The following is a 13,798-nucleotide window of genomic DNA, read 5'->3' on the forward strand; positions in this document are numbered from 1 at the left end:
TGGTGTGTATTCTTTTTAGTACTTACCAATATCACTTTCTATTCTTCGATTCCTTGCTGTTTTTGTATTGTATCTTAATTATTATATTTTGATGTCTTCCACCCTCGTCTTGAGACTCTTAAAACAGTGTAAGAAAACATAATAAAAAGACACATGGGAAGAATTGTTATTTTAAACAAACTAAGCAGTGTAAATAAATAAAAGAATTAAAGCCAGGTGGATAACAGTAAAACTATTGCTCTCATGAAGGTGGTTTTTACAAAGTTAAAATTACCAAGCAGTGGGGTTTGTTTTTAAATCGTAAGTATGATGATAGGAATTTATACTGTTATTCTCAAGCATTCGTCCTCATCTTCTCCCTCATTAAATTTTCCTGTGGCAATATACTATGGTCTTGCAGGTGGCACTGTTCTTTAGAAATACTTTTCAAGGGGCACCTGGGTGGCTCAGTTGGTTAAGCATCTGCCTTCAGCTCGGGTCACAGTCTCATGGTCCTGGGATGGAGCCCCGCATTGGGCTCCCTGCTCAGCAAGGAGTCTGCTTCTCCCTCTCCTTCTGCCTGCTGCTCTGCCTACTTGTGCGCTCTCTCTGTCAAATAAATAAATAAAATTAAAAAAAAATACTTTTTAATATTTCTGTTAATAAATTGACTTCGGGAAGTCAGATTTGGAGTTCCTTTATAATTTGTTAATGAGGGTCTCCTAGAAGAATACTTCTAACTCTAGAGGAGGAATATGTAAAACTGTCTGCTTGGAAAACTTAATTGGGTAAAGCAAGCCTTTAGTGAACGTAGTATTATATATGTACCATACTGGATACTGCTACTTACAGTTCCTGTTGTTACATCACCTTCAACATGTCCAGAACAAAATGTTTCCTTCACAGACCAACTCTTCCATTTGATTTAGTCATTTCTCTTGGTGGTGCCATCATTTACTCATGCTTGAAATACTCCTGATCTTTTCTTCTCAACACTTCATTTCCAGTTATTGTTGGTTAGTTGATAGTTCCATTTAATTAGTTGATTGAGAGTCATTGTGTTATCAAAAGAATATTGAACTATATTAAAGACTGGATTTAAATTTTTACTCTGCTCCTTCCAGCTTATAATCTTAGGCTTACGATCTTATGACTTCTCTGAGCCTGATTTCATTGTTGTAGGAAGGTGGTGATGGAATTGATGATTTCAGAGATCCTTCCCATCTTTAAAATGCTTTTATTCTTCTCTAGCACCTTATTTTACCTCCATCACCTGCTTTCCCTTTTCTTTTCTAATTTGACCCTATGGCTTTATTTCTGGTTTACCCTAATAGCCTATCCCGCCTTGACCTCTTTCTTCTTGTCAGTCCATCCAGTAGTGTGGTGTTAATGCTTCTAAAATACAGATTTTATCATGTCCTGTTTCTGTCCAAGTAGTCAAGCATTCTTCTTTGCCTATAGGGAAAATTCTGCATGTTGATTCATATTCAAAATCTTCAACAAACTAGTCAGAATCTGTAATTTGATGCAGCAGTCTTACGAAGTATTTGAGAAAAGAGAAGTTCAGAGAAATTAAGTGAATTTCTCAGTTAAATAGATAATAAGATGTTAAGGGAGGTCTTCTGAGTTGCTGAGTACCCAGTCTGTCTTATTTTATTACTTAGACAATAAAGTTTTCAAGTAAACGTGGAAAAGTGTAAAACATGAATATTTTCCATTATGTATCATCCCCCATCCCAGACATAAAGCCTGTCAACAACTTCATGTACCTTTTTCACACTCCTTTCTGTGTGTGTGTGCATGCATGCATGTGTGTGTTTTAACGAATGGCATTATATTTTTGGGTTTTTTTTTTTTTTTTCACTTAGAGTAGTTTCCAAATTAGTCGTCTATATTTTAAAAACATGCCTACATAATATTTCATAATATGGCTGTTTTGTAAATTAATTATTCAGTGACTATTATTATGTTCATAGTTTTTGGTTTTGGTGCACAGTGTGGCAATGAAATCTTTTGCATGTGCATCTGTGTATATATTTGCAACTGTTGCTTTAGTTTAATGTCTTCATTTTTTTCTTTGAGAATATAAATTCCTTGAAAGCAGGAATTATCTTATACTGTCTTATAATTCCCTTAAGGATTTAGCTCATTGATCTGAGTAAATACAACAAAGCAAGAATACTTGCAATTCTTGAGGTGGTTACTATGCCTAGTTTCTATCACTGATTTATTCATTAATGTATTACTACCATTGGTTTATAACTGGCAGTACACTCAAATGTGTAGGTCAGCCCTTTGATTTGCTCTACTATAATAGGTTTATTTGTTGATTTTGATGCATAATTTCTGCATGCCTCTGTTCTGTTACTTAGATTTTTTTTTTGGTCCAAAATTAAAGTGGCTTTTTTTTTCTGGTTGTAAGAATAATACGGGTTCATTGCATTTAATTCAACCAATATCAAACCAGTCTCACAGCAGTGTCTGTACATGAATTTACAAAAATGGCATTTTGTTTTTCTTTGCCATCTCTTTTCTCTACTTAGTATGTAGATCATAATTTCTGATGGCTATATGTGTTGTATGACTATGCCGTAATTCAGTTGATCAGAACCCTGTTTCTAGGCTCTTAAAATGTTTACATCAAAAACATCATTGTTATTTGTCCTTTACCTTTGTGTACTTATTTCATTGTTTCTTCAAGTTCTTAGAAGTAGAATTCCTTAGTTAAATCATCACATTTATTTAGTAGTCATGAGTTGTGTAAAACCTGGTCTTTTATGTAGGAAGGGAAAAATAAGAGAAACTCTTCCTCATGGCTTAAAGTCCATTTGAGGAGATAATGTGCATTTTGGAAAATTTTATTTTATTTTTTGTTATTTTTTAAAAGATTTTATTTATTTATTTGACAGGTAGAGACTCAGAGAGGGAACACAAGCAGGGGGAGTGGGAGAGGGAGAAGCAGGCTTCCTGCGGAGCAGGGAGCCTGATGGGGGCTCGATCCCAGGACCCTGGGATCATGTCCTAAGCTGAAGGCAGCTGCTTAATGACTGAGCCACGCAGGCGCCCCCATTTTTGAAATTTCAGAAGAACACTTAGAAGAGCACTTAACAGAATCAACTTTGTTAAACAGTAAAGTGTGGTACAAAATGCTGAGAGGTTGTAAGAAGTTACCAGAATTGGATATAGTTATTTGGTCAAGACTTCACAAAGGAAATGAATTTAGGATGGAGAAGACAAAAATGCAGACATGAATTTTTCCAGTTAAAAATAAACATTTTTCTCATTTACAATCTAAGAATTTAGATGTCTTAAAAATGCCAAGAATAAACTTGTGGGAAGAATGTAATTATGAAGTAAATTACTTATTAAATTTAAAAATTCAAAAAACTCTCCCTGTGACTTTCATTACAAATAGAGCCTTTGTAAGTTAAAACAAATAACCGAACATTGTATTATGTTCAGTTTGAAGCTCATTTATTTTACAAGAGAAGCAGCAGCAAATATCTGTGCACTGAGTATTCAAAGCACTATTGAACCATCAGTGATGAAGTCAGGATTGATTCAGGTTTTGAGGATTGGTCCATACTTGGTCATGGTGTGATTCTATCCTGGTTCCCTTTGTGGTGGCTTTTTAATTAGATGACCACGGTCTTGAAGAGCATTAACATGGACACACTTCCTTCACTTTTACATTGACAGGTAGTTGTGTGTGTTTTGGCGTGCTTGTTCTTTATTTTAAGTACTCCCTGTGTGTATGACAGTGCCAGAGTACGTGTTTAGTCATGATGGTATGGAAAGAAGAAAATAGATGACTAGTATCTAGAATTCTGAAAATCTGTATACCCCTACTGTGCTGCTAGATCCCTGAAGAATAAGCACTGAGGCTATTCTAGGCAAAAAAAAAAAAAATTATAGCTAGGCCCTTTCTCCTAGGACTGTGGCGCCCCACAAATCTATTGTAAGCTAGACTAGACTGGAAAGCTGCAGAGCTCATGGCCCAGGATAGTGTCAAGTCCAGGCGGTCTACCTCCTGGAGGACAGTAGCACACAGGGAATAAGAGAGAAGAGTAGCATACAATACTGAGGAAGGAATGAAGTCCCAGCAAAATTGATAATCCATGGAGAGGTGAAGAAGACCTTCCCCTCCAGAACTTAGATCAGTTTTATACTGGGTTGCATCTTGATCACCCTTGCTTGTTAAGCTCAGGGCCCCGTATGCCAAATGTTCTTCTTTGTCCTCTTTTACCAGTTTGATTCATTCAACAAATATTTATTTATTATTATTATTTTTTAAATTTTATTTATTTATTTGACAGAGAGACACAGCGAGAGAGGGAACACAAGCAGGGGGAGTGGGAGAGGGAGAAGCAGGCCTCCCGCAGAGCGGGGAGCCCGATGCAGGGCTCGATCCCAGGACCCTGGGACCATGTCCTGAGCCGAAGGCAGATGCTTAACGACTGAGCCACCCAGACGCCCCACAACAAATATTTATTAAACATTCCTATATACCAGGTAAATTACATAGTAGATAAAATAGAAAAAAATTCCTTGTCCTTGTGGAGCACACATTCTAGTGAAGTAGTAAAAATTTCCCCCTTGCACAAATTCCCTTCCAAGGCATATATCCACCCCACCTCCCGCCCCAAACTTCTTCCTCTTACCAAAACTCAGCCTTACACCAGTGGTATAATTGTGAAATGTGTCCTCTTTGGTGTTCATTTTGTTCTTGACCCACATAATTGGCTTTTTTCCTTTGGTTGGTTGTATGATGTAAGTTTAAAGATAGAGCAGAGGAAAGCCTAGAATTCCTGCCAGTATGGGGTAGGCAACAGATGTTTAGGTTAAACAGTGAGACAAGATTTATAGACTCCTTTTAGGTTTTTATTGAAAACAGATTGGAAATCTAGTTAAGCATGGGATAAAGATAAGGGAGATAACTGGAAGAAAGGCAGCTAGACAACTGCTTTGGGTATCTGCTATGTGCAGAACACTAGCATGGTAAAACAGAAGGGGTGTTAGACTAGAAATCAGTCTAACCAGATTTTCTTTCTTTTTTTTTTAATTTTAATTTTTTTATTAAAGATTTATTTATTTGAGAGATAGGGAGCCCAAGAGGGGGTAGGGTCAGAGGGAGAAGCAGACTCCCTGCTCAGCAGGGAGCCCGATGTGGGACTCAATCCCGGGACTCGGGATCATGACCTGAGCCGAAGGCAGTCGCTTAACCAACTAAGCCACCCAGGTGCCCCAGATTTTCTATTAAGTATCTGGAATAAGTGTCTTTCTGGGCTTCGTTTCCTTTGTCTGTAGATTGGGAATAAAACTAGACCAGTGAGTGGTTCCCAACACTGTACTTTTTTTCTTTTTAATCTTTTTATTTATTTATTTATTTGACAGAGATAGCAAGAGAGGGAACGCAGGCAGGGGGAGTGGGAGAGGGAGAAGCAGGCTTCCCGTGGAGCAGGGAGCCCGATGCGGGTGCTCTATCCCAGGATCCTGGGATCCTGACCTGAGCTGAAGGCAGATGCTTAACGACTGAGCCACCCAGGCGCCCCACCAATACTGTACATTAAAAACACCTGGGAGGCTTTTACAATTCTGTTTTTGGAGGGTAGGGCTTGGACCTATTTTCAGAAGCTTGCATCAGTATTATTACTCCGGGTCTAGGTTAAAAACAACTGCATTGGATCAATGGCACTCCCAACTGGCATCGTAACATTTTAGGAAATAAGTGTAGCATCCCATTAAAAACTGTAGCTATAGAAAAACACAAAGGGAGTTGTTGGAGAGATTAATGTTAAGATACCAATTAAGAAACACTCGCTGGGGTGGCTGGTTGACTTCTGTTGGTAGAGCATACAACTCTTGATCATGAGGTCATGAGTTCAAACCCCTGGTTGGGCATGGAGCCTATATAAACATGTGCGCCGTGTGCGCATGCGCGCGCGCGCACACGCACACACTCGTGTAGCAAAGATGGTAACAATGTTCTTTTGTAACTTTTTCATTACTGTCTTATTTTCCTGCATATTTTAGGAGCATTACATTTTTTCCCATAGCTTCTTAACAATGTTACTTAATAAGCAGTTTTGAATTTCCACACATCAACAGCAAGTTTCAGTTGCTGTTTAATGTCACTGGAAGACTTAGTTAATCCATAGACTTATGAATGAGAGTAAGCAGTGGGGCCTGGAAAAATCTCAGCATGCCCAGCAACAGTGATACATGAGAGCCATTTAGTGGGATGAGAATTCATAATACTGGTAAATATTCCTTATTATTTCCCAAAGGATAACTTGGAAGACATAGTCTTTATTTTCCCATACATTCTTTTATGTAATTAGTAACCGAGGTAGTAGTTTTGCAGAGAAACTTATTTTTTAGATAATCAAAAAATGTCAGAGTTGGAAGGAGGAAGCTACTTAACAGTTGAATTCTTTCCTCAGTATCTTAGAAAAATGGTTGTCTAAACCATATTGGGATCTTTCAGTTATCTGGGAACTCACTCACTCTTGAGGAAGTGTATTCTATCTTTGGAAAGCTTTGATTGTTAGAAAGTTGGTGGGTATTTTGTTTTTGTTTTTAATTTGAGAGAAAGTTAAAATCTGACTCTTGAGTCCTTTGGGGCCATAATAAGATCTATTTCTGCTTCATGCTGAAAATTTCTTTAGTTGATTGAGGACTAGGTTCACATTTTGATTTTTCTTGGACAATCACATCTGTCCTCCAGCTTTTTTTGTATAGCTTGGATTGGAAACACTTGGTCTAACTTATTTATATCCTTTTGAAATGTGTTACCACACAGAATGTATCTTTTGGAAGAGAGGTGTTTGCCAGCCTTCAGCAAGAGATTTCTTACTTTGTTCATACTATGTCCTGTAAGTTAATTTATCTTAGTCATGCCACACTGTAACTCTTACTCTTGACTGGTATGTTTTTGAATTTGTCTTAATTTTCTGCTCATAGCTATTTGTAAATTTGCCTACTTAGATATGGCTATAAGACTTCATATTTATTTTAAATTTGATCTATCAACTCTTTTGAATCTTAAAAAATTTTTTTAAAGTTTATGTATTTTTAAGTAATGTCTACACATAACTTGGGTCTCGAACTCAAGACCCCGAAATCAAGAGTCACATGCTCTTCTCACTAAGCCAACCAGGTGCTGCAGTTCTTTTGAATCTTTTTTTTTTTTTTTTTTTAAAGATTTTATTTATTTATTTGAGAGAGAGAGAATGAGAGACAGAGAGCATGAGAGGGAAGAGGGTCAGAGGGAGAGGCAGACTCCCCGCCGAGCAGGGAGCCCGATGTGGGACTCGATCCCGGGACTCCAGGATCACGACCCGAGCCGAAGGCAGTCGCTTAACCAACTGAGCCACCCAGGTGCCCCGCAGTTCTTTTGAATCTTAATCCAGTGAATTCACTATTTTTTTAGCTGGGGATATTGTACTATAAAATAGACGTTCATATCCTTTGTTATATCCAGGTTGTTGGTGAAAAAGTTAAGACAGAGTCATTTCTAGGTACTTACATATAAAGCTTAAGGCGCAGACTTATGTGCCAGTCATTGTTCTAGTCTGTTTCTTGCTACTAGAAACATCCCGTCTCCTTGACACTGGCATTTTTTTCTTTTTTCTTTTTTTTTAAGATCTGCCTCCTAAATCTTCTGTAAAACCTCAAGCATTCTTTTCTTAGCTTTTCCTAAGGTTAGTTTGCTTCCTCACACATTTTAAATCCAGTTTAAATATATCCTCTTCAGAAAGACCTTCTTTGATCACCAAGCAGCCTCTCATTGTAAGGGGAGCATTACTATTTTATTAAACCTCTTAACTGTATTCAGAGACACAATTATGGTTAATTATTTGTTTCCCCTCTTTTGAATGTCAGCTCCATGAGGTCAGAGACTGTATGTATCTGTGACAGTTAGTTCTGTGTCCCTAGCACCTAGCATAGTGCTTGGCACAAGTAGGTACACAGTTAATTGAAGGAATGACTTTACTACTATAATGTTTGTCATACTTTAACTTTATGCATAGTTTGTATAACAGAATCAAAGGCAATATTTACTATACCTTTTCAAATTACTGTATTCTCTTTTTACCAATTCTGAGACATTCTATTGCTAGGTTAGCATACTTGGAATTGGGAAATCTGTTTTACTTGGATCATCCATTAATCACATCTGTAAATATCATTGTATCCAGCCCAATTTTTTCCCTTCAATTTTCCCACTAAAGGATTTCTTGAAAGATATTATCAGTTGCTCAGATAACATGTAAAAATGGGCAGATTTTTAGGAATTTTTGTCTCAAGAGAAAACCTCTGGTTGGGTAAATAATGTCTAATTGGAATTCTAAGTAGGAGGATCCTAGGTTCAATGGGAGTATGTTTTATTTCCCTGATACATGCTTGTAAATAGGATTTTATACCTGTTTTTTGTGGAGTTATATCAAGTCTTAATAAATTTCTTTTTACTAGTTCACCTAGAGTCTTGTCTGGAATCCTTATCAAGGTTACTGGTCTAATGTTTGAGGACTCCATCTTTATTTGAAAATCAGAATGTTCTGGGCGCCTGGGTGGCTCAGTCATTAAGCGTCTGCATTCAGCTCAGGTCATGATCCCAGGGTCCTGGGATCAAGTCCCGCATCGGGCTCACTGCTCCTCGGGAAGCCTGCTTCTCCCTCTCCCACTTCCCCTGCTTGTGTTCCTGTGCTCGCTATTTCTCTCTGTCAAATAAATAAATAAAATCGTTAAAAAAAAAATCAGAATGTTCTTCAAAGAGTATTGACTATAATCTGCAATTTTATTTATATATTTTTAGTTTAATTTTAAACTAACATTATCTTTTCTGTGTTAATGGGCTAAGTGAAATTTGATACAGAAGCTAGAAGCTTTTTTCAGATTTTTATAGTTTTCCTTGTCTGTTTGTTCTTAAGTACAAAAGTAATCACTATTCCCATCTGTTGGTAGAATTGATGTGGATTTCTTTCTGGCATCAAGTTTTATACTTATCTATGAAATTTTGTAATTTGAATGTCCATAAATAAAGAAGCATCTGTAAGACTTAATATGTATTTTGAAGAGAATTGTGGTGGTTAATGAATTATTGAAAAATGTGTTTACTGTTTCAGTAATATGTTTTTTTTCTCCCCCCCCCTGCCAGAGAATGGATCTTGGAGAATGTCTGAAAGTTCATGACCTGGCTTTAAGAGCAGATTATGAAATTGCATCCAAAGAACAAGATTTTTTCTTTGAACTTGATGTATGTGATTTTGCATTAATGGGTTTTTTTTGTAGTAAAACATTTTGAATATGGGTTAATATCTCCATAGGAAAAAGCTCTTAGCAAATTATCTTCTTTGTGTTTATATGAAAAATAGTACTAAAGTAAGATCATGTATTTTCTTGACTAACATTTTTTTAAAAAATATAAGGTGAAACTAGGTATTTTAAGAAAATGTGTAAAAATCCATGCAATGCATATATTCTTTTGAGAAACTGTTCTAGTAAAGTTGTGATGATTAAGGAAACCTCAATTTAAGCACATGTAAACAAATTTCTGATGTATTTAAGGCCCTTTAGTCTACTGAATTTTTACATTATTTTTATTTTTGTATCTGAATATATATATAGAGAGAGAGGGAGAGAGGATATTAAGTAACTATTTTTTATGTAAAACTAATAGAAGGAATTAGAGTAGAAGGTACCATTTATGTACCTTAAAGGCTCAAGATCTGATTTGTTGTTTATACAAACAGAATTGTTTGTTATAAAAATAGGGAAACTTTTTTTATATTTATATAAAACATACCAATTAGCTTTACATAAAAGATACTGATGAGCACACATCTTATGATACTTTTTACAGTAAGGTATAATAGGTATTTTACTTGGTTTGGAAGATAAAGCAGTCAATAGGCACCTCCATTTACTTCTAAGAATTTCTGCTAATAGAAATGAAAATCAGGAGTGCCTGGGTGGCTCAGTTAAGCGTCCAACTTGGTTTCAGCTCAGGTCATGATCTCAAGGTTGTGAGATCAAGTCCTGCATTGGGTTCTGTGCTGGGCGTGGAGCCTGCTTAAGATTCTCTCTCCCTGCCCCTGCCCATTCTCTCTCTCCGTCAAAAGACAAAACAAAAGTGAAAATCATCTATGTAAACATAATTTAATGTGGGGCTGGAATAGTTGGAAACATCTTAAATTAATTAGATTTTGATTTAATATATTCTGGGCAGAAACCATCATCTAAATGTAGGGATATGGATATTTGGGTCATTTTCCATATTTTACCGTTTTTCTTTTAGTGGTTTGGGCCTTGCAGAATATTTTTATAGTTGTCTCATTTATCAATGCTTTAAAAATTTCTAATGGGTTAATTCAAAAGGGTCTTCCCTATTCTGAGGTGATAAGTTCTCTCATGGTTTCTTGTATTTTTTATGGCTTTATTTTATACACTTAGATCTTTGAACCAAGTTAAATTTATGCTGATCTAAGGAATTGAGGTATAGATTTAGCTTTATTTTTCACCAGATAGCTACTTAGTTGACCCAGCACTACTGATTAGTACATCTTTTTCTTCTCACTGCTTTGAGATGCCACTTTTATCTTCCCATAAGGAAGTTTTAATAGATAAATCTTGTGAATTTAAAGATGAATTTTAAATGAAAAGAGCAAAAAAGCTATCTTTTTTTTAAAAGATTTTTATTTATTTGAGAGAGAGCACGCACGCGCCTGTGCGCACACATAAGCGGGGTGGGGGGCAGCGGGGGAGGGGCAGAGGGGGAAGGAGAAGCAGACTCTCCTGCTGAGCAGGGAGCCCGACACAGCTCAATCCCAGGACCCCGGGATCATGACCTGAGCGGAAGGCAGATACCTGCCTTCCTATTTAGATACCTATTTAGAAATGCTTCCTAAATAGATACCTATTTGTCATCATAGCTAAGAGCTTTTAAATGAGCCTGTTTCTTTTCTCATTCAGGAAATTCTTAGAATTTGCTATGTGCTGAATAAATTTATATTTTTAATTAAACATTTGTATTTTAAATTCACTCTATTTCTGTACAGTAAAATATGAAAGTCCAAATTGCTTAACTTGGGAATAAATCTTAAAAGTTTAGTTTTAAATTAATTACTACTTAATTACAGACATGCTAATATATGCCTGACAAATGTCATTAATATAATTATTGAACTGAATTTTTACAATGTAGACATTGCTAAAATTCTGACTGGTTTATTCTTTGAAAAGAACTCAAGTTTTCCTGATTGTAACATTTTCATTGTGGAAAATTTGAGAAGCATAGAAAAACAAATTATTAAAAAATACCCATATATTCAAAAAGAATTACTGCTAAAATTTTATGTATGCTCTTCCTTTTTTTTTCCTCTCCTTTATTTTAGAAAATTGGGATTTTTATGGCATATGATACTGTTTACAAATAACATTTTCTTGTATCATTTAAGTATTCTATTAAAACCTTTTTTAATGGCTGAAGATCAAAATTTCTACGTTACTTAGGTATTTAAGGTATTTACAACTTTACACCAGAAAAATAACATTGTGAGGAACATCCTTGACTTATTCAGCCTTCTTTATATCTGATTGCTTTCCTAAAAGGCATTTCTGGAAGTAAAATTACGAAGTCAGGGGACATTTAAGTCTTTTTGATACCAGTTACCACATCGCCTTTTTTAAACACTGCACTGATTTGTGGTTTCTTCAGCAGAGTATGAGAGAGGCAATTTCCTTATAGTTTTACCTTTCCTGTAAATTATTTATGTTTACTCTTTACCAATTTGATAGGTGATGAGTAGAATTTTTGATTCATAATTGAACCTGCTTTTGTTACTTTTTTTACTACCCTATTAGCATTTTATTTTATTTATTTATTTTTTAAAGATTTATTTAATTGACAGAGACAGTGAGAGAGGGAACACAAACAGTGGGAGTGGGAGAGGAAGAAGCAGACTTCCCGCTGAGCAGGGAGCCCGATGGCGGGGCTCGATCCCAGGACCCTGGGATCATGACCTTAGCCGAAGGCAGACGCTTAACAACTGAGCCACCCCGGCTCCCCCCATTAGCATTTTAAAAAATAAGGTATAGGGGCACCTGGGTGGCTCTTTTGGTTAAGTGTCTGGCCCTTGATCTCAGCTCAGGTCTTGATCTGAGGGTCGTGAGTTCAGGCCTTGCAGTGGGCTCCACACTGGGTGTGGAGCCTATTTAAAAAATAATAAAATTATGTATATTTTGAGTAAAGATATTCCTGAATATAGTTGATTTTTCTGGCGTAATTGTCTTTCAATTAAACTTGCAGGCTATGGATCATCTTCAGTCATTCATTGCAGATTGTGATCGAAGAACAGAAGTGGCTAAGAAAAGATTAGCGGAAACTCAAGAAGAGATTAGTGCTGAAGTGGCGGCAAAGGTAAGAATTTCAATTATTTCATTAGTACTACAAAATACCATTTCAGTTCACTAATTTTAACTTTTTATTTTGAAATAATTACATCCACAGATTGCAAAGACTTAAATAGGGAATTCTCTGAACTCTTCCTCTAGCCTCCCCTATTCACATTTTATACAACTATAGTACACTGTCAAAGCCAAGAATTGATACTGGTCCAATCTTGACATTTTACTCAGATTTTACCAGTTTTGTGTGCACTTGGTGTGTGTATGTGTATATGTAGCTGTGTGCAGTTTTATCACACGTGTAAGTAACTTGGGTACCTGCCACCATAATTAAGTTACTTCACTGTAGCATCAGCATGAGCCTCGCTCATCTTACCTCTCTGTAGCCGCATCTGTTCCCCCTCTCCCCTGTCTTCTGGCAACCAATGTATTCTCCAGCTCTATAATTACGTTATTTTACTGAATATTACATAAACGGAATCATGTAACCTTTTGAGATTGGTTCTTTTCACTCAGCACAGGTTCCTTGATTCATACAAGTTGCTGCGTATATCAGTAGTTCATTGCTTTTTTGAGTAGTATTCCATGGTATGGATATACCACAGTTTAACCACACATTGAAAGATGTTTGGATTGTTTGCAGTTACTGGTTAACACCCGTAAAACTGCAATAAACATTTCATTGCTCTGGATAAATGCCCAAGAATGCAATTTCTGGGTCATGTGGTCATATTTTAAGTCCATTTTTAGTTTTGAAAGCAGGTGTCAAAACTGTTTTCTAGAGCGGCTGTACCAGTTTACACTTCTACCAGCAATGTGTTAGTGATTTGGTTTCTTCACATCTGTGCCAACATTTGGTGGTGTCACTAATTTTCATTTTAGCCATTCTTAGACGTGTGTAGTGATATTTCTTGGTTTCAGTTTGCATTTCCCTAATGCCTAATGATGCTGAACATTTTTTTCATGTGTTTATTTGCCATTTATATACCTCTTTAGTGAATTGTCTGTCTTAAAACCCATTTTCCACATGGACTGCTCATTTTTTTTAATGTTGAGTTTTGAGTGTTCTTTAGATGTTCTGTTTTACCCCCTACTTTTAAAAAATACTTTATTGTAGGAGCGCCTGGGTGGCCCAAGTCAGTTAAGCATCCAACTCTTGATCTCTCAGCTCAGGTCTGATCTCAGGGTCCTGAGTTCAAGCCCCGCGTTGGGCTCCATGCTGGGTGTGGAGCCTACGTTATTATTATTTTTTTTAATGTGAATTTACATGCAAAAAGTGGAAAAAGGGGTGCCTGGCTGGCTGAGTCAGTAGAGCATGCAACTCTTCATCTCTGGGTTGTGAGTTCGAGCCCCACATTGGATGTAGAGATTACTTATTAAATAAATAAACTTTAAAAATACAAATAAAACC

At 36.4% G+C, this 13,798-nt stretch overlaps 1 protein-coding gene across 7 annotated transcripts in view; it reads left to right on the forward strand.

Annotated features, from left to right (window-relative positions):
• The window catches only part of LUC7L2 (LUC7 like 2, pre-mRNA splicing factor), a 71,451-nt gene that overhangs the window by 37,713 nt on the left and 19,940 nt on the right, over nt 1-13,798 (forward strand). For all 7 annotated transcript variants that reach the window (XM_088018347.1, XM_088018346.1, XM_028106194.2 and 4 more), the window contains 2 exons: nt 9,140-9,238; nt 12,290-12,400. In XM_088018347.1, coding sequence (XP_087874473.1) covers nt 9,140-9,238; nt 12,290-12,400 — 210 coding nt within the window. The remainder of the gene's footprint in view (nt 1-9,139; nt 9,239-12,289; nt 12,401-13,798) is intronic.

This window comes from Eumetopias jubatus, unplaced genomic scaffold (genome assembly GCF_037043125.1).
Source record: "Eumetopias jubatus isolate StellerSeaLion01/CBP00866 unplaced genomic scaffold, mEumJub1_p1.0 scaffold_14, whole genome shotgun sequence".
NCBI classification, from domain to species: domain Eukaryota; kingdom Metazoa; phylum Chordata; class Mammalia; order Carnivora; family Otariidae; genus Eumetopias; species Eumetopias jubatus.